The 24,092-nt window shown below is 36.6% G+C and overlaps 3 protein-coding genes across 4 annotated transcripts; 2 read left to right on the top strand and 1 right to left on the bottom strand.

Annotated features, from left to right (window-relative positions):
• Positions 1–6,298: 6,298 nt before the first annotated feature.
• On the top strand, positions 6,299–9,465 carry LOC130995072 (eukaryotic initiation factor 4A-2-like). The gene is made up of 5 exons (XM_057920222.1): positions 6,299–6,511; positions 7,498–7,567; positions 7,680–7,789; positions 7,969–8,399; positions 8,573–9,465. Exons 2-5 carry the CDS (start codon positions 7,500–7,502, stop codon positions 9,206–9,208), a joined length of 1,245 nt encoding a protein of 414 aa, XP_057776205.1. The 5' UTR covers positions 6,299–6,511; positions 7,498–7,499; the 3' UTR covers positions 9,209–9,465.
• Positions 9,466–13,341: 3,876 nt separating this feature from the next.
• LOC130995071 (uncharacterized) lies at positions 13,342–15,035 on the top strand. Of its 2 annotated transcripts, XR_009092035.1 has the most exons (3): positions 13,368–13,849; positions 13,971–14,274; positions 14,434–15,035. XR_009092035.1 is itself a non-coding variant. In XM_057920221.1 (2 exons), coding segments are annotated over exons 1-2 (333 nt in total). In that variant the 5' UTR covers positions 13,342–13,517; the 3' UTR covers positions 13,972–14,176. The 2 variants fall into 2 exon arrangements, 1 of the variants encoding a protein (XP_057776204.1); XM_057920221.1 differs by lacking the exon at positions 14,434–15,035 and having other exon boundaries at positions 13,342–13,849; positions 13,971–14,176.
• Positions 15,036–15,967: 932 nt separating this feature from the next.
• Positions 15,968–18,964, bottom strand: LOC130995070 (hypersensitive-induced response protein 2-like). Its single transcript, XM_057920220.1, has 6 exons — positions 18,834–18,964; positions 17,779–17,976; positions 17,461–17,581; positions 16,819–16,910; positions 16,627–16,723; positions 15,968–16,489 (listed from the first exon to the last, which is right to left on the bottom strand). The coding sequence occupies exons 2-6, from the start codon at positions 17,965–17,967 to the stop codon at positions 16,128–16,130; spliced, it is 861 nt and encodes a 286-aa protein (XP_057776203.1). The 5' UTR covers positions 17,968–17,976; positions 18,834–18,964; the 3' UTR covers positions 15,968–16,127.
• Between the last annotated feature and the right edge of the window lie 5,128 nt (positions 18,965–24,092).

The following is a 24,092-nucleotide window of genomic DNA, read 5'->3' as shown; positions in this document are numbered from 1 at the left end:
TAATTAAATACACCAACTTTGTAAGTTGTTCAATTTTAACGTCGATTTCATTTTCCCCAAATTTTAAAATGACGTAGCACCTACCTGGCTCGTCGGCACATGCCTTTTAGTTCGTCGGACAAATAACAACACAAAATGAATTGAAATTGATACGATCCGTATCAACGGTGGAGCAATTCGAGTCGCTCAAACTCCAGAAATCGAGAGAGAAGAGAGAGATTTGATAACTATCAACTAAAATATTCATTTCATACTCAATAAACTTAGAGATTACATTATTTATACCTAATAATAAAAACCTAATGGGCTAATGGGCTAGAGCATAATAGGGCCAAGCTAGGGGATGGGCTGGGTGTATCATTCCCCACCCCTTCACAATCACCTTGTCCTCAAGGTGAAGCTGTAAAAAAAAAAAAAAAAACATGGCCATGGGAGAAAATCAGCTAAAAGCTTGATAAAGCTATGCCCACCATGTGCTCGACAAAAGCCCCAGCTAAAAACTGCACAAAATTAATCCAAACAAACTTAAGAACTGATACACATCGACTAGGAGTGCCCAAGAGGTGCGGCGGCGGTTCGCCGCATAGCTGGACTTCTTGACCGACAAAAGCAAGCATGGAAGAGTAGAAGCTAGAGACGACGCCCACGGTTAAAGAATCCGTAATAACAGCAGATAAGGATCTAAAAGCAACGGCCACAATCTCGTCCTTAGAGCCGGCGAGCAACCAAAAACGACTACCGATTCCACGATCCTTCTCCTTGATTTCGACGGCGTCATGTGGCATGGTTGAAAGCGGAGAATTCCGTTTAAGGGTGAACACAAATTCTAATAAAATTGTCAAAGTTAGGGAAAATTACATGTAAATACACAAATTTTGCTCAAAATTCATATTTAAAGGTGAACACAAATTTAAGAACTGATACACATCGACTAGGAGTGCCCAAGAGGTGCGGCGGCGGTTCGCCGCATAGCTGGACTTCTTGACCGACAAAAGCAAGCATGGAAGAGTAGAAGCTAGAGACGACGCCCACGGTTAAAGAATCCGTAATAACAGCAGATAAGGATCCAAAAGCAACGGCCACAATCTCGTCCTTAGAGCCGGCGAGCAACCAAAAACGACTACCGATTCCACGATCCTTCTCCTTGATTTCGACGGCGTCATGTGGCATGGTTGAAAGCGGAGACACGTCTTGAGGCAGAGGAAGGAGGAGACGGGCCTGTGCACTTAGGCTGTGGGCAACCACAATCAAAACTTTAGGGCCACTCATATTGGGCCCAAATATGATGATTGGGTTGGGCTTTTCATTTTTAGACTTGGGCCAAAGAGGAATCTGAAACAGCCGATTCAACGAATCATGAGAAACCCTCGCTCGCTGTACATTAATCGACCGTATCGGCAACGTCGTCGGCGGGGGTACACCCTCAATAATCTCACTGTCAACTGCCGGAATAGGCTTGCCCGGTGGATCAAGGTCATCTTCTCCGTAACCTAGAAGGAGTAATTTTTTGTTGCGGCAACGATGGGTCGTAGACGGTGGTGACTGACTGGATGGGCTCAGAATTGGCGGAGGACTCACCGGAGGAGTTATTGGTGGTGGTGGTATTGCAGGTGGAGGTGGTACGTTTGGGGGTGGCTCGGTGGGAGGAGGTGGTCGTGGTAGTGGAGGTGTTGACGGCGGCGGCGGCGGTGGAGGCTGGAGAACTATTGGTGACAGCGGAGACAGAGAATTGATTCCTGTAGAAGGATGAAGCGACGAGAATGGTTGTGCAGAGGCGCAAAGGCTTGAGGTACCCTTCACTATAACTTCAACTCCAGCCATGGAATCAAGAGATTTAGGATCGCCAAAGTCATCCTCATCGTCGGCGCCGAACATAATCAAATATTTGCTGCGGCATCGGTGGGTATCGGACCAAGTTTGGTCACAATTGTAGCAAAGCCTGCGGTCATTTTTCTCTTCAATTTCAGATGGGCTAAGACGGCGAATGGGGAGAAGTGATGTGGAGTGAGTTGTGCGTAGGAATGGGGGAAACGATCTGGGTGGGTAATGGGCTGGAGTAATAGGTGGTGGGGAAGGGGATGGACACCCGTAGAGATTTGGAACAGTAGCCGGAGGAAACGTGTTTGTGGTCGGAGTGTCGATAGAGGCTTGCAGGCTGTAGATGGAGGTTCGAAGCTCTTCAATGGCGGCGAGAATTTCAGATTTTGACATTTTGTTTTTTTTGTTTTTTTTTTTATATTCAAAGAGAAATACTCTCAATGAAAGCACCAATTGATACGATCCGTATCAACGGTGGAGCAATTCGAGTCGCTCAAACTCCAGAAATCGAGAGAGAAGAGAGAGATTTGATAACTATCAACCAAAATATTCATTTCATACTCAATAAACTTAGAGATTACATTATTTATACCTAATAATAAAAACCTAATAGGCTAATGGGCTAGAGTATAATAGGGCCAAGCTAGGGGATGGGCTGGGTGTATCAGAAATCCTAATTTCACGTCATTTTTTTCGATCATCGGAAATGAAATCGGCGTCAAAATTAAACAACTTACAAAGTTGGTGTATTTAATTGTAAAATTCTAACTTCACATCAAATATGGATTTTGAGCAAAGTTTGTGTATTTATATGCAATTTTCCCTTAAAGTTATTGTAAGTAGAATAAATGTATAATTTATGTGAATAATGTTAATACAAAAAAATAGAATAAAAGTACAGTATTAGTTAAGAAAATATAATAAAAGTGCAACTTATAGTTAAATATTGAAGAAAAAATATGATGTGATGGTTCAAAAAGTTAAAGCAGACTTTTTTTGGTAGAAAAAAAGGGTAAGTAAGACTCTTTAACATTGACGGGGGAGTAAATTATTCCAAAATATTCAATTAACTCCAACCGCCACCACCAGTTCATGAGGATCGGTCATTATAAAGTTACCTATCAATGTACGTGTGTTGATATAGTAGTAGAGTGATAATGTTTTATATTCAAACATTTTTTTAAATAAATTAGATAAAATGATTTAATGAAGAGTGATGTTATGCAGCCACACTATGGGTAGTCATAAACTAATCAGATAGGAAAAAAAAATATGATCCGCTTAATTTTTTAAAATAGAAAATGATTTAGCTTTTTTTGTTTTGTGATTTTTTTTATTTTTCAAATAGAATAATAGTAATAATTTTTAAAAAGTTAGAATCTTAATTTTTAAATAAAATAATAAAATTATTTGTGCACATAATTTTGGCGTATTGAATCTGGTTTTCAGGTAAAAAATAAAATAAAAATAATGCATCAAAATTAAAATCGAATAGTTCACTCCACACCATAAATACAGTAACCATTACTTTCTCTTGGATCGGAAAAGGCCCAAAACAAATAATGGCAGCCCATATTTTCAAACAAATTTGGCCTAAATTAGTAATCCTCCGTCCCACGAATCTTGACACGTATTTTTTTTTGGACCGTCCCACGAATCTTGATACGTTTCTAAATATAGTAGCAATTATTATCTTCTCTCTTCTACTTTATCATCTTTTCTCTTCTACTTTATCATTTTATTACATTCTCTCTCTTCTACTTTATCACTTTCTCTTTCCTAATTTATCATTTTATAGTACTTTATTATCTACACACTTAGAGCTCGTTTGATTTTCAGTAAAGGATTATGTAGGATAATTTGTAACCAGGATATTTAGCGTGGATAATGACAGATTATTAATACTAAGTTGGTGTTTGCTATTATGGCTAAATACAGAATATCTTGGTTTAAGTTAATCCTAGGGGGGAGGTGGTATTATTAATCCTAAGAAATCTGGATTAATAATACTGGGTCGTGGGATTAAACCGGGTCATCCGCATTATTACTAAATAATACCAAACACTAGACTGATCTGTACTAAATTAGCTAATACAGTGTATTAGCCAATATCAAACACGCCCTTAAGACACTAATCTACAACTCTGTAATTCTCGTGCCGAAACCAAACATGTCAAAATTCGTGGGACGGAGAAAGTAACTTGTAGCCCAGATTTTTTTCAGTTGGTCATTTTAATTTTTATCTTTTTGTGATTACATTAAGAAATCTCATTCTACTGTGTCATCCATAATTTTTTTTTATTTGGTCATCCATAATTAAAATGAACTAAATTACTAAGTCCTACTGTCGTTCTTCTCGAGTCATGACCACTAAAATGATCAATTTTTTTTTTTAGAAAATTACATGAGATATCTACTCCATCCGTCCTACGAATCTTGACACATATTTTTTTTTGAGCCGTCCCATGAATCTTGACACATTTCTAAATATAGTAATAATTAGCTAAACAATAAGGTTCTTAATTATCTTTCTTTTTCATACTTTATCACTTTATCACCTTCTTTCTCCTACTTTATCATTTTTATACTTTATTACCTACACACTTAAAACACTAATATGCAACTCCTTAATTCTCGTGCCGAAATCAAACGTGTCAAGATTCGTGTGACGGAGGGAGTATTACATAATGAAATAAGTTAATCGCATATAAAAAAGAAAAAGTTAATCGCATACAAATGGGATCACTACACCACATAAATGTGGAAAATAATCGTATGTAGGCGGGATCTACGTGCGGGACCTCACACCACATAAAGGTGGAAAATAAATGAAAAATAACTGCACGTAAGTGAAACCTGCGTGCGAAACATCTACACCACACAAAGGTGAAAAATAACCGCACGCATACGGGACCATTATCCATACAAAGGTAGGAAAATTAACTACACGCAGACGAAATTGAATTCAAAACCTCTTACAAAGAAAAGTATTTGAGTGGCTCAACTTTACTACTTGAACTAGGCGTTATTGGCCAAATAATCAAACTTATTATATGCACAAGCAAATATTCATATCATATGTGTAAGCTGCTAATATTAGATATTAGTGTACACATATCCTCTGCTCTTTATCCACAATTTCAATGATCAAACTTATTATATACACAAGCAACTATATATATCATTGTAAACAATAGGGATTTCATTATGCATTCATTAATTTAGTGAGTAACTATTACACAATTCAATGCATTCATTAATTTAGTGAGTAACTATTACACAATTCAATTCACCATTCGTCATGATAAATTGATAATCAACATTATCAACTTATCATATCCTCCCTACTGAAATTTGGTGAAAATAGGGATATTTTGGTAAATTGACTTATTATGTATATAAATAAACTATGTTCGAATTATTTAACAATGCTAATAAGTAACTGAGCCAAATTCGTCAATCCTCCTATTATTTGGTGAAGCCTACGGATTAGTGAGTAAAAAGTTTAAAAGATCAATTTAAATATAAATGAAAGCATATAATTCATTCTACAAGAAATAAAAGACTTAATTGCATATATGTATTAAATTTTCAACACATTATTGTTTTACATACAAACTTAAAAAATATGTATTAAAATTATTAAATTATAAAATGTGAGAGCTTCCCTATTTATAGAGAAAATACATAAGGGTTAAAGTAGCAAATCTCTCAAAAACTCACGTACGCTACATGCAATGTTCGAATCTCGCTCACTTTTACTGAATATATTGTTAGTAACTAATTAACAACTTTTGTCATATGTGTTGTGATCAGAATCTTCATCAGCACTGACCATATGTTATTGACCTTTAATGATTCATCTCTTATCCCTTATATTCGTCAACAATCCTTTAAACAATTGTATCTCCTCCCCCCTCCCCCAAAAGTACGACCTCACCTCTGACCTCGTTCTCTTCTCTCCACTGTAGCTATGTCGTACTCTTGTTCAATCGAGTTGACATCACCATTGACTTATTGTATGGTTCCATAATATCGACAGTTTTGAATCCCATGTCACATGTTCATTGGTCCCCGACACTTCTTCAGCTCTGGTATTCAACATTTCATTCACAGTGTACAATAAAGCGTCTATCTCACGCTTTATATAAATAATTAAATGAATAATCAATGTTAAGATAAGATTTACTCCTCATCAAGGTCAAATTAAGTAATTATTATATAATTTTGGTGGACTAAGGCCGTACTATTTTTTATCTCTGACTTATGAATATTGTAAATAGATGACATTAAATATGATTTATAATTTTTTATTTTCCCTCTCCAAAAAAAAATCTATATGAAGCCCACAAAAAGATATCAATATGCAATCTCGGCCCACTAAAAAATATTTAACTATGGGCTCATTTCATAGGCCCAACAGATCACACCCTACACATTTGATTGATCGAAACGGCGTCGTTATTAAAAAGGGCAAAACCGTCAATAAGCGAAGGATTATAGACTCAATCCAAACCCCTAAAAATACAGCGACTTTGCAGCGTCTAAACTCTTTTTCTTTCTCTTACACACACACCACTCTCTCTCTTTCCTCAACTTCGCGGCGTAGATCCGAGGAGTTTTGGCTCTTCGTCGCCGCAAAAATCAACACCTAAACCACCGTCTCTCTCTTCAGATCTCTCTTCTGATTCAGGTAACTTCGTCGTAACTTTATTTTCTCGCTTCGAAAGCTCGTGTGTTGTTCGCGTGGTTCGTGTTTCTGTATTCGTTGGATTAGGTTGATGTGTAGCTGCCTCGATTGTTTTTGATCGGGATAGATTGCTTTTGTTTTTTTAACTTTTAACTTTTTGTTTCCCCTTTTGCAGCCTTTATCTGAATTGTTTGTGTATTTTATTTGGAAGATCTGCTTGTTAGTTCTGCTTTTGTGTTGTTTGTTTGAAGATTTTTATTTCATTTTTTCTGAGATTTTGTCATCCTGCTCATCATTTTTCACTGCGGAACTTAATAGTGAGTGATAACTGAAATATTTACCTTTTGAGATTCGTAGGTTTATAACCTTCGTTTTTTTAGCTTATTTGGTACATTTTTAATTGATCCAGTAAGTTATGTTGTAGCTCTTAGTTTTTTGTCTGGTTTGATTTGTACTGCTACTGTATTGCTATACCAGTCAGCTGCATTAAGTTCAATTATTTTGTCGGTGAACTGAAGGAGGTTTCCTCTTTTTGATGTATTTGAGATTGTTGAACAGTATGTAATCTTTTGGTTAGTATGCTATTTGTAGTTTTTATTTTTGGAGTTATATTTATTGTAGTTTAGTGCAATTTTGTATGGATATTTGTAGAATATTTTCACAATCAGACATGAGTTCTCTCTTGGAGTCATCATAACCCCACGGAGTGTGATTTGTGATGTTTTTTCCTATGTGATATCGAATCTCTTTTAATTTAGATATTTTTGTCAGCTAGTGTTAGAACATGAAATATGCTTTTTAACAGTTACCGTTGTTTAGGATTAGATTTGGCTATATCACGGTGTTATGGATAGGAGGAGTTTTGATTAGTATTATGTTGTGTTTTTCTTAATTGAACTGTGCACTTTGGTTTGCATCACTGATATTGTTCTGTGCATATTAATAGCACAATTATCGTTTTGCTTATTTATGTTTGTCTTTTCTGGCAGTCATGGCTGGATTAGCACCCGAAGGTTCTCAATTCGATGCTCGCCAGTTTGATACAAAAATGAATGAGCTGTTAGTTTTCTTATCACATGTTTCTGTCTTGTCTAATGCTCCACAGAGAATTTTTAGTATCGTTGTTTGTTGCTCCTCTGTATTCTCTAACCATTCAAATAAATGGTTATAGACTTGGAGCTGAAGGTGGCGAGGAATTCTTCACAAGCTATGATGAGGTCTATGACAGTTTTGATGCCATGGGCTTGCAGGAAAATCTTCTGAGAGGCATCTATGCCTACGGTACTTGAACAAAAAACTTCAAAAGAACTTACTAGATTGCTTGTCGATGTGAATATAATGTTTATGCATGATGAAACTTAATTATTCGGATCAATCTCATTCTCTATTACTTGGCTGTTAAGAGATCCAATGTGACATCTTCTCTCCTTAAAGTGTTCTTACTGTAAAATTCTCTGAAGGTTTTGAGAAGCCGTCTGCAATTCAGCAGAGAGGTATTGTTCCCTTCTGCAAGGGGCTTGATGTGATCCAACAAGCCCAATCTGGAACTGGGAAAACTGCAACTTTCTGCTCTGGGATTCTTCAGCAGCTAGACTACAACATCGTTGAATGCCAGGCTCTTGTTCTGGCACCTACCCGTGAGCTCGCCCAGCAAATTGAGAAGGTGATGAGGGCATTGGGTGACTATCTTGGTGTTAAAGTTCATGCTTGCGTTGGAGGTACCAGTGTGCGTGAAGATCAGCGCATTCTGTCCAGTGGGGTCCATGTTGTGGTTGGTACTCCAGGACGTGTGTTTGACATGTTGAGAAGGCAGTCTCTGCGCCCTGATTACATCAAAATGTTTGTGTTGGACGAGGCTGATGAGATGCTCTCGAGAGGGTTCAAGGATCAGGTTCTCATTTTAGCCTTCTCTGACTCACATTCTCATTTGCTTTCTGTGCTCTAATCTAGTCGCTGCTCGCATGAATTTACTTAGTCGTTAACGACGTTACATCAAATTTCTCACAGCTTCTAGAAGTTTTGCTGCTTATGTTACTAATTTCTATATGTGATGTGTTCTATCAGATCTACGACATCTTCCAGTTGCTGCCTCCCAAGATTCAAGTTGGCGTATTCTCTGCCACTATGCCACCTGAGGCTCTCGAGATCACGAGGAAATTCATGAACAAGCCTGTCCGTATCCTCGTGAAGCGTGATGAGCTGACCCTCGAGGGTATTAAGCAGTTCTATGTTAATGTGGACAAGGAAGAATGGAAGCTCGAGACCCTCTGCGATCTCTACGAGACCTTAGCCATCACGCAGAGCGTCATCTTCGTCAACACGAGGCGCAAGGTCGACTGGCTGACCGACAAGATGCGTGGCCGCGACCACACCGTCTCCGCCACCCACGGTGACATGGACCAGAACACGAGGGACATCATCATGCGGGAGTTCAGATCCGGCTCCTCCCGCGTCCTCATCACCACGGATCTCCTGGCCCGTGGTATCGACGTGCAGCAGGTCTCCCTGGTCATCAACTACGACCTGCCGACCCAGCCGGAGAACTACCTCCACCGTATCGGACGAAGTGGTCGGTTCGGGAGGAAGGGTGTCGCCATTAACTTTGTGACCAAGGACGACGAGCGCATGCTCTTCGACATACAAAAGTTCTACAACGTCACGGTGGAGGAGCTCCCGGCCAACGTTGCTGACCTTCTCTAGGAGAGAAAGAGGGATCGAGGCGCCGAGGTTAATTTTCCTTCGTTTCTGAGTAACTTATGATGCCCTTATTTTCCTAGGTTAGTTTTTAACGCGTGGAAGGGAGATTTTTAGTGCCATTATTTGGAGGGGACTTCCATCTCCCAACGTTATTGCAGCTCCAAACTACTACAAAATTTTTGGTTTTTGTCTTGTGTTGTAATTGTCAAAAAAAATTTGGATGATATTTGGCTTTCTTATTTGAGTATTTCTAAGTTAAATCTTTTTTGCTTCGTTTCGTTTGTGTGATATTTTTTCTTCTATTTCGTAGGTGGAATATTTATCTCGTTTCTACCTAGGATATTTATATCGGTGAAAACATTAATGGTGTATGGATTAATTTCTTGTGCAACGAATTTGTAGCTTTTCTTTTCTTCCATTGTTTCATATGCTTATTACTCCCTCTGTTCACATTTTCTTATTTGAATGTTCTGCTTCTTAAAATAGAAAGTCAATATATAACAACTAATTTTATATAGTTTGTTATTTATATATGTTATTGTGGTTCATACATAATTAAATTTCTTCTCATTTAAAAAAGAATATTTTCACTTCTTTCTTCTATTTTCTTGACAAATTGAATTGAGATGAAGAAGTAAAACTCTTTAGGGTTAATGGTGTTTTTTATCCTATTTGAAAAAGGAAACATAAAATGTACCTACCCAAAATTAAACATATAAAATGTACTCATTTTGAGGTTGAAATGACTAAGATATCCTTAAAACAAAAAGTAAATACCAAACAAATTCCCTTCCCAAAAAAAATCAAAAATCGCAGCCTCTTCCCCCCTAAAAAATTGTAGCTTCTCCCCATCTCTCTCTCTCTCAGCGCGCCTCCGCCTCCGCCGCCCTGGCGTCGTCGCCGCAGCCACAGATCCCGTCGCCATGGCCGCCCGGATCTGCCTCCGTCGCGCGCCATCGTTTTTCTCTCCAGCGCGCTTCCGGCGCGCCTCCGGCGCCTCCACGCATGCCTCCGCCGCAGCCTCCCGCCTCTGCCTCGCAGCGACTCTTCCCCAAATCGCAGGCGCAGCCTTCTTCTTCTTCTTCTTCTTCTTCTTCTTCTTCTCTCTACCGATTCCCCCACCTGCACGATTTCCGATCTGAAGTTGCACGATTTCCGATTTAAAGTTTGATTTTTGAAATTATGCCAAGATCTGAAGTTTGATTTTTGAAATTGTGCTAAGATCTGAAGTTTGATTTTTGAATTTGTGCCAAAAATATTCAGTGCTCGACGGTTCACATTGCTCGACACTGAATGTCGAGCAATAGTTCAATTTGAACTATTGCTCGTCTTGCTCGACATTTAACTATTGCTCGACATGCTCGACAGTTCTTAATTGCTTGATGCTCGAGGTGTCGAGCAATAGTTCAATTTGAACTATTGCTCGACATGCTCGATGCTCAACAGTTCAATGCTCGACGCTTCAGTGTCGAGCAATGCGAGCAATGCGCGAATTACACATAGGGGTAAAAATGTTCTAAGTGGGTAGATTTTATTATTTTAAAAAAAGTGGATATATTTTATGTTTCATCTTTTAAAAAGGGTATATCTCATTTTGCCTCAACTTTTAAACCACTCTTGAAGCTGCAAATTTTATTTAAAGAAATTATTTGTTAGGTAACTCGTGTTATTTCACTCTCAATGGTGTGACATTGACAGTGAACTGTGCCAAGGTTGAAATCTTGAAAATAATTTATTTAAATTTTGAATCGGTCCATGTCTACTCTCTCTCACCTAATATTACTGGTCAATTATATTTGTTTTATGGACTTATCCGTAAATAACAATTGTAGTATTCTCTTTCTTTATAAAATAGAGAGAATGAAGAAGATGATTACGAATTATTTACGTGTATTAGGAGGGAAAGATCATAATTAATTATGGGCTTACTATCATATCGTGTATTAATTACACCTATGCCTTTCCCTAGAAACATCAATTACTAAATTCATTAGTCAAACCAATGCTCTTTCCCCTAAGCCGCTTGGCTTTCTCCTACATTGGAATTATTAGCCTGTCCGAAAAGTTGCTTTAATTAGCATATCATCCCTTAAATTATGCTACTAAATTATTACACCACTTTTAACTATTACTCTCTCCTATTCAAATTATAAGTCTTCCTAAGCTCATGCACATATATTAATAAATAAATAAATTACCTAAATCAACCTTAATTAATGATAATTAAAGCTATTTAGAAATAAATCTGTTTTAGACCAATTAATGAAAGAGTTGAATACATAAGGGCATTTTTGGTTTCAAAGTTCAAAACGACAATTAAAATGAACATAATTAAAAAGCCTAAAACGACTTATAAATTGAATAGGAGGGAGTACTATATGATATATCGTGCTTAGTCATATAGCAACCAATTTTTTCTGATTTTTGGGAATTAATAATGCTAGTGTACCTCTCGCGCTATGCGCGGTTGAATGTGAATTTAGACTCACGTAAAATCTGCGTATATATGTTTTATAATATTAATATAAACTAATATAATTAAAATTCGACACCAAAATTATATTTTGTTAAGTGATCTAATATTTTAACATTACCAATGTAATTATACAAAAACATAACATGTTTCTATATATAAATATTGTATCACTTATATATGGAGTTTCTATAATTACACTAATTAAACCAGATTTATCGCATAAAATAAGTTGTGTATGAATTTTCTATGTAACATTATGAATTTGGTTTAGTTTAAAAAACATTATGAATTTGGTGTGAAAAATGATGAATTAAAAAAAATATCAACCTATAAAATTCAAACTTATAAGAAAATAAAAAAAATTCATGAAAAGAAAGAAGAAATATTAATTAGAAAATATTTTGAAAGATATTTGAATATGTTACACAATTGAACGGAAGTTATAAGTATTTTTTTTGAATATGGTTAAACTTTAAATGATAACAATTTATTTATTTTTAATTAATTTTTTACATATTATATATCAAGGTAAAGATCTTTTTATGATCTTTTATTTAAGATGCATTTTGTATATTATATTCATAATAAATTATTAAATAAATAAATAAATAAGAAAATAGGTTTTAGAATAAAAAGTAAATGAAGAAGTGTAACCGTTTTTTTTAGATAACAAAGTGTAACCGTTTGAAACAAAAGTATTAACCACTAATTAAGATTTTTTCCAATTCCAATTATATCATTGCAATTGAATTAAATTACATTTAATTTGCTTTTTATATATATAAAGATAAAGATATAAACATTTGCTCGGATACTGATAAATCAGAATTTCAAACCGAAATTTGGACGAATGAAAAAGCAGATTTTATTGGTTCTAATTATTTTATGAATCAGTACACACACTACTTGTTAGTGGAGGTTTCTAGAAACCAACTCAAGCCACATATTTCGATCCCAAAATTTCATCGCAAATTGAATATCAAGATATTTTTTAGATTGTTTGATTCATTCCATTATTTTTTGAAATATTTCGTTAATTCAAATAAGAGAGGAAAAATCATTTATGCCCTAAATATATATTCGTTGTACATCTACTTTTTCTAGAATTACATACATATATTAGCACTCGTAATCGTACATCAAATTTTCTAATTTATTGGTTAAAAGAGAAACATCTTACTAATTGAGCTACACTATATCTTTATTTACTTATTTACTTATTTACACTTAATTAATACTATCACTTTAATTTCACTATTCATGGACATGATATTTAAAATTGCAACTCGATTTATACATAGTATCCATGAGTATAATATCTAAAATTTTAATTCAGATTTACACTTACACGTCGCATGTGAATTTGGGATCATTAGTAACAGAACCGATCACCTATCCACCGTGGGCAAGCATAATGTGTCCACCATGATGTGACAATTGTAATTATAGTAAGATAATTTTAATTAGAGTAAGATTTATTAGTTATCTTTCCTAATTAAAATTGCCACATCAATGGTGGGCACGTTATGCCTGCCCACGGTGGGTAGGTGATCGGTTCTGTCATTAGTAACCCACCTAATCCAAAGCGTAACTAGCTGTCTAAATTAGACACTAATCCAAAAACAAATACTAATATAAAATAAAATAAAAAAACCAAATATGCGAAACATAACACAATACGAAATGTCAATATATGAAATGGGAAGTCGTGTTTGACTGGTCTAAGTTAACCAGATTTCTTCTTTAAAAATACAATTCCAAAAAAAAAAACTCTATTTTACCATTTTCTCCCGTTTAAAGCATCCAAGAAAGCATAAAAAAAAGTAGAAAAAATCCATGGCGGATTACAGATCAAACTTGTACAGCGATTCCGACATGCAAATAGAGCCTTATTACCGGCCCCCATCCGCCGGCGACTTCCGATCGTACAGCACGACTTCGTACTACCAGACGGCGGCGGCGGCGGCGGCGCCGCGGAAGCTGAAGAAGGGGAAGAGCATGGGCGCGTCGGTATCGAAGTCGTGGAGCTTTAACGATCCGGAGATTCAGAGGAAGAAGAGGGTCGCGAGCTATAAGGCTTACACAGTTGAAGGCAAAGTCAAAGGCTCTTTTAGGAGGAGTTTTCGATGGATTAAGGATAGATGCAATCTTCTCATTCATGGATTCTGGTAATCAATTAGTAATTTACTTTTTTTTTTAATTCATGTAAGAATTTATTTATGTTTTTTTTTTTATGGTTCTTTTTTTGTTGATGAGCTGTTTTTTTTTTTGGTGGTGTTGTTGATGCAGAAGTTGAGTGTGAGAAACTGAGAGAGATTTCAAGATTTGTTGGTTTGATGAGAGAGAGAGAGAGAGAGAGAGAGAGAGAGCTTTTGATTGTGTGAAGTGAAAGATGTAATGTAATCAAGAAGAATTCTTGAGGTGAATTGCTGCACTGCATATAGACTTTTTAAGACATTGTGTGTACGAGTGAAATATTGGACCATTTTTGTTCATGTTGATGAAGGTTAGAAGTAGTTTTTGGGGTTATTCTTAAATTATAGCTCCACGATCATGACTTTTTTAGTTCGAATTTATAAATATTACTCCCTCCGTCCCAGTGTATGTGAGACCTTTTTTTTACACGAAAATTAAGAAAAATGTATTTTATTTGTAAGTGAAAAAGTGAAAATGTATTTAAAGGGTAAAATCTTTACCAAAAAATGAAAAAATCTCACTTACAGTGGAACGCATTAAATAGAAAGAGTCTCAGATACAGTGGGATATTTATCTCCGTTGTTCATTTAATAATTCGAGTTAAAATTTTCGACCAACTGAAGCTAATGTGTATCGCAGGAAGCTGATCTGGCAACGCTGTCATTATTTTTAACGTATACACCATCTTTATTCATATTTAATCCTTCAACACTAGGTCGGCATCCGCGATGCACATCAACTTCATTTAGCTAGAAATTTGATTTTGACTTATTAGGTGAACAATAAAGATTAGTACATGTTATATTTGTAAATTCAAACTAAAAAATCACCATGTAATCAAAGCTAGGGCTATAGTTTAAGAATAACCCTAATTTTGGTGGCCGTTGGACGACCTCGTGATTGAAAGGTTAGGTGCACTGTGCACGTGGTGGTTCGACTGGCTCGGGCTAACCGCACCATGGGCCCGGGGCCAGCTTGGTTCAGTGAGCTATGTTTTAGGGTTGCATTGTCGATCATGTCAAGCTAATTTACTTTCAATTAAACTATTTAAGGTTTTTGTTAGTTTTGGTTTTGAGTTCATGTGGTGAATTTGGTTTGGAATCAAGCTTATTTCAAGGTCATATAAACCATTGAATTCAACTCATTTGTTTCATCTTATATACTTACAAAGTTAGATTGTTGATTTCTTAGAAATAAAATATATTCTGTGTATGCATATTGATCAAGTGGTAGAATCGAGTAATATTTAAAATAAAAAATTTAGATTGAAATCTATCGAAATTGATTAATATTTGAGGTCTTGAAAAATTTAGGTTAAAAAGAGATTTTTAAAATTTAGTTGCCAAAATAAAATGTATTCTATTAATTGATTCTTGCTCGTTTGGTTCAAGTAGAAAAATGAAAAAGGAATGGAATTACATAGAGTAGAATGGTAACAATAACTATTATTTTTATTGAGTGTTTGGTTTAACAATAAAAATAAATCATTAGTAAGAAATTCCTTTATTTTGTTTCCCCTCTATTTTGAGGGGTAACAAATTGAGTGATTGAGTTACCCTTAAGTAAGGGTAATGGTTAAGTCATTACTCAAACCAAACAACTTTTCCAACCTCTAAAAACACCCAACTAAACGTGGGCTTATTCTCGAACTATTAGAAGTCTTAATATTCGATTGTATTTCATTTCACCATTACACGTCACCGTACAAGATTAAACACATAAATATAGTACTAAACACAAAAGGCAAAAAGACAAGAAAAAGACAAAGAGTAACATGTTCATAAATCTTGTCAAAAACCAAGAAAAAGTAACTCATTTTGTCTCATTAGTAATATCTCAATTACTATATTGGGATGTCTCACTAGTAAGTAGTAACGTCTCATAATATTTTTTTTAGTAAAAAAATTTAACCATTTAAAATGTCATAAATAGTGAGCCAACTCACTTGAAATAATCCTTAAATATCTTCAACCGACAAACTTTATACACTAACTACATTTTTCTCAATCTTCGTGTTCAAAGGTAATGAGATGTTAGTAAAGGTAATGGGATGTTAGTAACGGTATGGAGGGAGTACTATAAAAGGGCTGTTAGCAGAAAACAGGCACTATCATATATTCCACCTATATCCTATTCTATCCATAAAACTGAATGAATTCATATCAAAATCTATACCAAATCTTAAAATTCATAGCAATCTGTGGAAACAAACCTCCACCTAAGATCATTAGCAGAGACACGAGCGAGAGCTCAGTGACGAATGCTCTCGGCCTGGAGAAGGCCCTCTCGGATCTGTGAGGCGACGTCCTTGACAGCACCGGGGCCGTGTGGAACAAACACGGCATTGGATTTCGAGGAGGCCCCGATCTCCTTCATCGTGTCAAAGTATTGAGTGACGAGGACCATGTCCATCACGTCCTTTGCTGTGGTCCCGGGCACGTTCTCAGAGAAGGCAAGCACACTGTCCCGTAGCCCGTCCACGATTGCCTGGCGCTGTCGGGCAATGCCAAGCCCCGACAAGTATTTGGACCCGGCTTCTCCCTCGGCCTTCTTGATCTGCAGAATCTTCTCTGCTTCAGCCTTCTCGTTAGTAGCAACCCTCATCCTAGAAGCTGTTCAGAAGATTTTACACGAAACTTTTTAAGCACGTCATCTGTGAGGAAAACGAGATGTGTGCCAACACGAAGCCAAGCAAGATAGAAAACATCTCTGTTTTAGACAATGAAAAAAGTTCACTCAGCACACTTGCCTGCATTGATCTCATTCATAGCCCTCTTTACATGGACGTCGGGTTCTATATCGACAATGAGTGTCTGGACAATCTCAAAGCCATAAGCAGACATAGCCTGCAGAAACCGGAAATGCACGAAAAGTTTCAATAAAAATTCTAAGGGAACGTAGCAGTCCAATGGTTATGCTGTCAGTCAACAAAATTGATCACCTTTTCAAGTTCTTGCTCCACAGCTTTGGCTATGTCGTTCTTTTGCTCGAAAACAGCATCCAATTCCAATCTCGGCACGCTAGCTCTGATGACTAAAAATACAAAGAGCAAAGGTCATATACTCCTGTTTGATAATAGGTTTAGCAACTACTAGCATAAGATCATCGAGACCGACTAATTTAACAAACAATGGAATCAACAAAAGCCAAACTACTAAGATTACTAGAAGCTATAGAGGAGCTGAATAGGCTGCAAAATAACTCAAACTGACTCAATGATATAAAGGAGCTATGCATATAACAAATAGGACAATTTGGAAAATACACAACATAGTAAACCAAATACCAGAACAAATAAATTGTTAAAACACTTATTGTAGGCTTACATGCTATATAACTCATGGAACACAGAAATCAATCAATTTCAAAATCAAGCCCTTTCTGTTACTTCCAATCGACTAAATGTCATCTAGAAAGATACGAGAGAAACTAAGCCCTTTCTGTTACTTACAATTGACTAAAAGTCATCTAGCAAGATACGAGAACAACTAAGAACAACAAAGTAAACAAAGCTTTCACTGATGCACGGGAGTTAAAATCCCAGAAAGAATAACACAAGATATATACGAAAATAGCAATGTACCATCAAAAACATAGGCTTGAATCTGAGCCTTAGTGTTGGAGAGCTTATAAAAGGCATCGGCTGCATTTTCTGTCACAGCCCGGTATTGAATGGATGCAACCACAGTAACGAACACATTGTCCTGAAACAGCAAAAGGGTCGATCAAACACTAAAACAATGAAGAGGATAATAGCATTCTTAACATTTGTAAGAATTGGAACCAACATATTCCTAAGATGATAATGTGGTTGTTGTATGACAATTAGCAACAAGTTTGAACCTAGCATCACTGGTATCCCTCTTTTGAATGAAACTCATTACAACAAGAGAACACACACCTTCGTCTTTGTTTCACAACGAACATCTAGCTGTTGCACGCGCAGTGATAGCGTACCAGCCAATTGGTACCCAAAACACCAAGGCACACAGTGACAGCCAGGCTCGAGAATTTCGCAATACTTGCCAAACTGTTCTTTCATGCCAACAGTCGACTGATCCACTTGAACACAACAGAGCGCTTGACCCATTATTCAGACCTGCAAGCAACCTAAATTGTGAAATTCTACATGCAAATACATATTAAGAGCACCACATGCCACCATAATCTTAATTTGTGGCCAATTAATAGCTCAAAAAAGAAAAGTGTATCATAAAAACTCAAATCCATGTTTGCTTCACCATTCTTAAAACATTCAAATCAAGAAACAAACTCCCATAACAGCTTTACTTATATCTAGATTCAATAACAAACTGCAGAAAAGGTTCTTGAACAACATCAAATTCTCACAATCTTAACGAAAATTATGATCCGGCAAGAATGGCCCTTTTTAAAGTGAGAACTAAGAACTAATGTGTCTTTCAATTTTTCATAACCCTAACGCTCAAGATTAATGATAACCATGAATTACATGAACCAAAAAAGTACTAATATTTACTATCCTATTTCAGGAACAACAACAAGATTAATGGTAACCATGAATTACATTAACAAAATAATATTTACTACTATCTTATTTCATGAACAACAATAAGATAGTATGGAAAGTAGAAACTGAACATCAATTAACAGTATACAAATAGGCGTTGCAAATAAAAGAAATTTCTCACTGAAACAAAAGAATCAGAAACCCCAGCGTGATTCCAGTACGAATAAACTGAAATTGGGGATTATTGTTACGTACATAGCAAAAGTCCCCAAATTTCAGCTCAGCAGAGCCGAATTTGCAGCAAAAAGAAGAGAAACAGATCGTGATCACCAATTTCACAAGAAAACACAGAGCATCACGAGTGATGCAGCCTCACGAGATTCATGAAAATCAAATAAAAATAAAATCGCAAAAGAAGAAGAAGAAGAGAACGCCGCCGAAGCATGCAACAGTAAACACAAAAATACCTTCTAGGCAGAAAATTCTTCAAAAACTTGGAAGGGTTCTGCGCTGCTGGTTGGAGAGAACTGAGGCTGTGTTAGAGTAAAGGGGAACAAACATTGGCTGGAAAAATATACCGAAAACTCGGTATTCCGTACCGTAAAATACCGTAAATTACCGAATTTAAGGTATACCGATTTTTTTGGTAAGGTATGATACCGTACAAAAGATTTAAGATAAGGTAAAGGTATGGATTTTCCAGATATCGGGGTATACCAGTTATCGCGGTATATACCGAAAAAATCAATAAATACCGTATTAAAGGTATATACCGGAACACGGTATGATACCGTATTACTGGTATACCGGCATATACCGAATAATACTGTATATACCGGTGTTGCGATATCATACCTTAAAATGATATACCTTAATATTCGGTATAATACCGATAATAAGGTGCAATACCTTATTCTGATATACCGCAGTTGTCCGTATATATTGATATACCGAAAATCGCGGTATATCGTATCAAAATCTATAGTTTTAAAATATATAATATATATTTTTATGTTTATATTTTTAAAAATATTTATAAATTATCTAAATATGTTTTAAATAAATAAGTTATCAATTTTTTACCGTATTGAATTTTATCGATTTCGGTAATACCGATTATTTTGGTATACCGTTAAAGTGCGGTATACCGTGAAAGTATGGTATACCGAAATTCGGTAAGGTATACCGAAATAAAGGTACGGTAAAGGTTTTGTATATTCTCCATACCGTACTTAAGGTATACCGAACTAAGGTATACCGTAGGTAAAGGTAAGGTAAAGGTATGAATTTTCTCCATACCGGAGGTAAATGTAAGGTATAAGGTATGGCCGATTTAATAAGGTATACCGTACCGTTCCATCACACAGTGTGAAGATGTACAATTCCTATATTTAGATATAAATATGTATTTTATCAAAGAAAATATATATATATATATAGGGAGTGGTTCAATTGAGAAGCTATATATTGTTGAGAAGTTGATAAGCAATCTAATAGATCAACATGTCAATACATTTTTATGAACGCGGGTTTAATCTGGGGTTCGATCCTTGGCGATATGGCGTATTTTTTAACAAATTAAATAGATTCATATGTTCGTCAGTTATATTTGATATGTTCAAAGAATTTATTAATTTTTTGGGTCTAATTACCATGTTCATCAAAATATATTAACATGTTCATCTATTAGATTGCTTCTCAACTTCTCAACAATCTATAGCTTCTCAATAAAACCACACCCTATATATATATATATATATATATATATATATATATATATATATATAAGGGTTAAAGTACAAATCCACCCCTGAAGTCGGCGCCCCTAGAGCGTATTACTCCCTAGACTCAACGTTGGCCCAAATAACTCCCCATAGCCCATATAAATACTACATTTAAGCCCACAACTTAACAGCCCGTTAACGTCGTTTCTTAAATTTCTTTTTTTTCGCCGTTTCGGACAAAGACTAATGTGTTTCTTGATAAAATTTTGGTGAACGCCTTTGGCCCGAGTTGCCACCCCAGTTGCGGTGGGATCTCGCCGCTCAACTGGTTGCTGTTGAGGTCTAACCATACCAAACTAGTGCAATTGGCTAACTCCGGCGGTATGCTCCCTTCCAAACCGTTGTACCAGGCAATGAGCTGCTCAAGATTCTCGAGATTTTCTTAATTCCTCGAGCGAAGCGGCGCCGGGGCATATGTTCGGGGGAATGTTGGAGCTGAACTCCGCTACCCTCAGGTTCTTGCAGAAGGAACTGGACGCCGAAAATTCGCCGAAAATCAAGTTGCCGTTGAGCAGGAGGGTCTCCAGAGATGACAACCTTTCGAGAATGGAATCCGGGAAAGGTCCGGTCAAGTTGTTGTTGGAGAGATCGAGCGTCTGGAGAGACGAGCACGACGCGAAGGAGGCGGGGATCGATCCGGTGATGTTGTTCTTCGAGAGCTTGAGGTCGACGAGGGAAGCACACTTGTTGTCGAGCTCCGACGGGATCCATCGGTAAGGTGGTTGTGGGAGAGGTCTAGGGTTTGTAGGCTTTTCAGCGCGCCGAAAGCGGAGCGATTTTCGCTGGAGAGAAAATTCTCCGGCAGAATCAGCTCCATGAGGCTGGTGCAGTTGGAGAAGGACGACGATAGTGATGAGACAGAGAACTGCACCTCTCGATCTTCAATTCGGATATCATGCCGGAGATGTTGTTGTAGGAGAGATCGAGATATTTAAGCTTGTCGATGTGAAGGAAGAGATTCTCCGGCAGAAATCCGGTGATGTTGTTGAAGGCTAGATTGACGTACTCGAGGTTGGGGTAGTTGGCGAACATCTTTTTCGTTATGTGACCGATGATGCCGGAGAAGGAGAGCTCGAGCTCCTTAATGGCGTAGGGGATTTGCAGGAGAGAAGAGTTGGCATTGACGACGAAGAAGTTGGCGGAGAGGTTGAAGGAGACGAGCATGTCTAGTGAGGAGAATGGGGTAAGGGAGAAAAAAAAAAAAAAACTACGTCAACAGGCCGTTAAGTTGTGGGCTTAAATGTAGTATTTATATGGGCTATGGGGAGTTATTTGGGCCAACGTTGAGTCTGGGGAGTAATACACTCTAGGGGTGCCGACTTCAGGGGTGCATTTGTACTTTAACCCTATATATAAATATGTATATAGACATGTGTATCAGTGTTTATGTATCTCTTCCATGTCTATTTTAAATCATTGCATAAATTAAAATTGGACATAAAAGGTAATTGCACTAAAAACTTACTCCCTCCGTTACGTTCCAACTATCTTGATTTGTATTTCTTTTTTAGTCGTCTCAACTATTTTGATACATTTCTTTATATATATGTTAAAAGTTTTTATCTTTGTTTACTTTTTTTCATTTATGACACTTAACACACTAAATACTAATTTCTTAAATAGCGTTCCAAAAAGTTGACTCAAGATGGTCTAGATGGAGGGAGTACATAAGATTTGAATCTGTGTGTTACATTCATCCATCAAGATAATATATTCACCGTAAATCTTCGTGATTGAAAGGTTGAAAAATGAAAATGATTCTCACCTTCACAAAAGTTGGATATCAAGAAAGACTCAACAAACAAATTTTCCACTTAACCAAAGAGATATTGATGACCTTCATTTATAGCTTCTTCACCTCCTCCTTCGGCACCACGGTCACCGTCACCATCAACGCCTCATTCTCCATAGCCGATGAGACGATGGGAACTCATAGATGGAGTAGAGAGGAGGAATTCTACTAGGATTTTTAATTTAGGCGAGCGTGCGGGTCGGGAAAGGATCCACTAGGGCATATGGCATTTATCTTTCGGGTCAAGAGAGTGGGTCAAGTCGACCCATGATCTACTCATATACATGAGGCTAGTCACACAAGAAAAAAATGAGTAAAATTTTGAAGTATCCAAAATGAAGCATAAAACACAATTTATGGCCACTCATTGAAAAAACATAAAATTTGGCCATTTTTATTGATTTCAGACGTTTTTACCCTTAATGAGGCAGACCAGGAAGGATCAGACACGCGGGTCGCATGCCGGGTCGGGTTAGGCACTTATGGCACTATTAGTGCCATAAGTGCCAAGATTTTACTTGGTTTTATTTTGAATTTTCGTTGGCACTTTTGGCACTATTAGTGCCATAAGTGTCATACGCGCAATACAAATATAGAAACAACAACAATAGAATCAAGAAATCATAAATGAATAATCTAAATCCTAAATGGAACATCTAAACCCTACGAGAAAGTGTTTAAAATGGTCCTTTTGGCACTTATGACACTATTAGTGCCATAAGTGCCAACGGAAATCCAAAATAAAATCAAGTAATAAAATGACCCTCTTGGCACTTATGGCACTAATAGTGACATAAGTGCCATATGTGTAGCGGGCGCTGGCTTTTCCTCACCCATAAGCTTCCAATGGTCGCGCAATCACCCCAGCGGCCGAGTAAAAATGGTATATTAGGCATACCGCCTAATTAATGGCCAGATTTTGTGGTTTGAAGATTATAGGCCAAAATTTGATTTTCAATCTTCTTTATGGTCATACAATTATATTGTTTCAAAAAAAAGTTGTGTTTAAATAATGATTCTCAATTAAGCCTCCTCACATGGATATATAATTTTCCTCGAGATTCATTGGTGATCATAACAAAATATTCATACACATTGAACTTTAAATATATCCATAGAAGAAATGGATTTTTATCCGATCCACTTGAATACAAGAATAAAGATATCTGCCCTTGTGTTTTCATTAAGAAAATCGAAAGTGGATTTGCAATCACAACAGTTTATGTTGATGATTTAAATTTAATTGGGACTCCTGAAGAGCTCAATAAAACTGCTAAATATTTGAAGAAAGAATTGAGATGAAAGATTTGGGAAAAATAAAGTTTTGTCTTGGTTTGCAAATGGAACGTATCCGTGGAGGAACGTTTATCCATCAATCCACATATACAGAAAAAGTGTTAAAACGTTTTTACATGGATAATGCACATTCATTAGCATCACCAATGGTCGTTCGATCTATTGATACTAAGAAATATCCATTTCGACCAATTGAAGAGGGTAAAATAATACTTGGTCCAGAAGTACCATATCTAAGTGCAATTGGAGCGTTGACTTGTCTGGCTAATAATACTAGACCAGGTATAGCTTTTTCTGTCAATCTCCTAGCAAGATTTAGCACTGCACCCACTTTGAGACATTGGAATGGTGTTAAACACATTCTACGTTATCTAAAGGGTACCATTGACCATGAATTATATTATCAAGAAAAATCTGATAATACTCTAGTGGGGTACTCGAATGCAGAATTTTTATCCGATCCACATGAAGCTAAGTCACAAACTAGATACGTTTTCACATGTGGTGGAACTGCTATATCATGGAAGTATGTGAACCGAACCTTGACTGTAACATCCTCAAATCATTCTGAAATCATTGCAATCCACAAAATAAATCGAGAATGTGTATGGTTGAGAAATGTGAAGAGTCATATCCAAGAGTCGTGCGGGTTAGCTTCATCAAAGGCCAAATCAACTGTTTTATATGAAGACAATGTTGCTTGCATTGCGCAACTCAAGGAATGATACATCAAAGGCGATAGGACGAAGGATATTTCTCCCTAGATCTTCTACACGCACGACCTTCAAAATGATGACGATATCAACGTTCAACAAATTCGCTCAAGTGATAATCTGGCGGTCTTATTCACCAAG

The sequence above is a fragment of the Salvia miltiorrhiza genome, chromosome 7 (genome assembly GCF_028751815.1).
Source record: "Salvia miltiorrhiza cultivar Shanhuang (shh) chromosome 7, IMPLAD_Smil_shh, whole genome shotgun sequence".
NCBI lineage: Eukaryota > Viridiplantae > Streptophyta > Magnoliopsida > Lamiales > Lamiaceae > Salvia > Salvia miltiorrhiza.
Note: the sequence above shows the minus strand (reverse complement) of the source record. Positions and strands in the feature narration are given on the sequence as shown.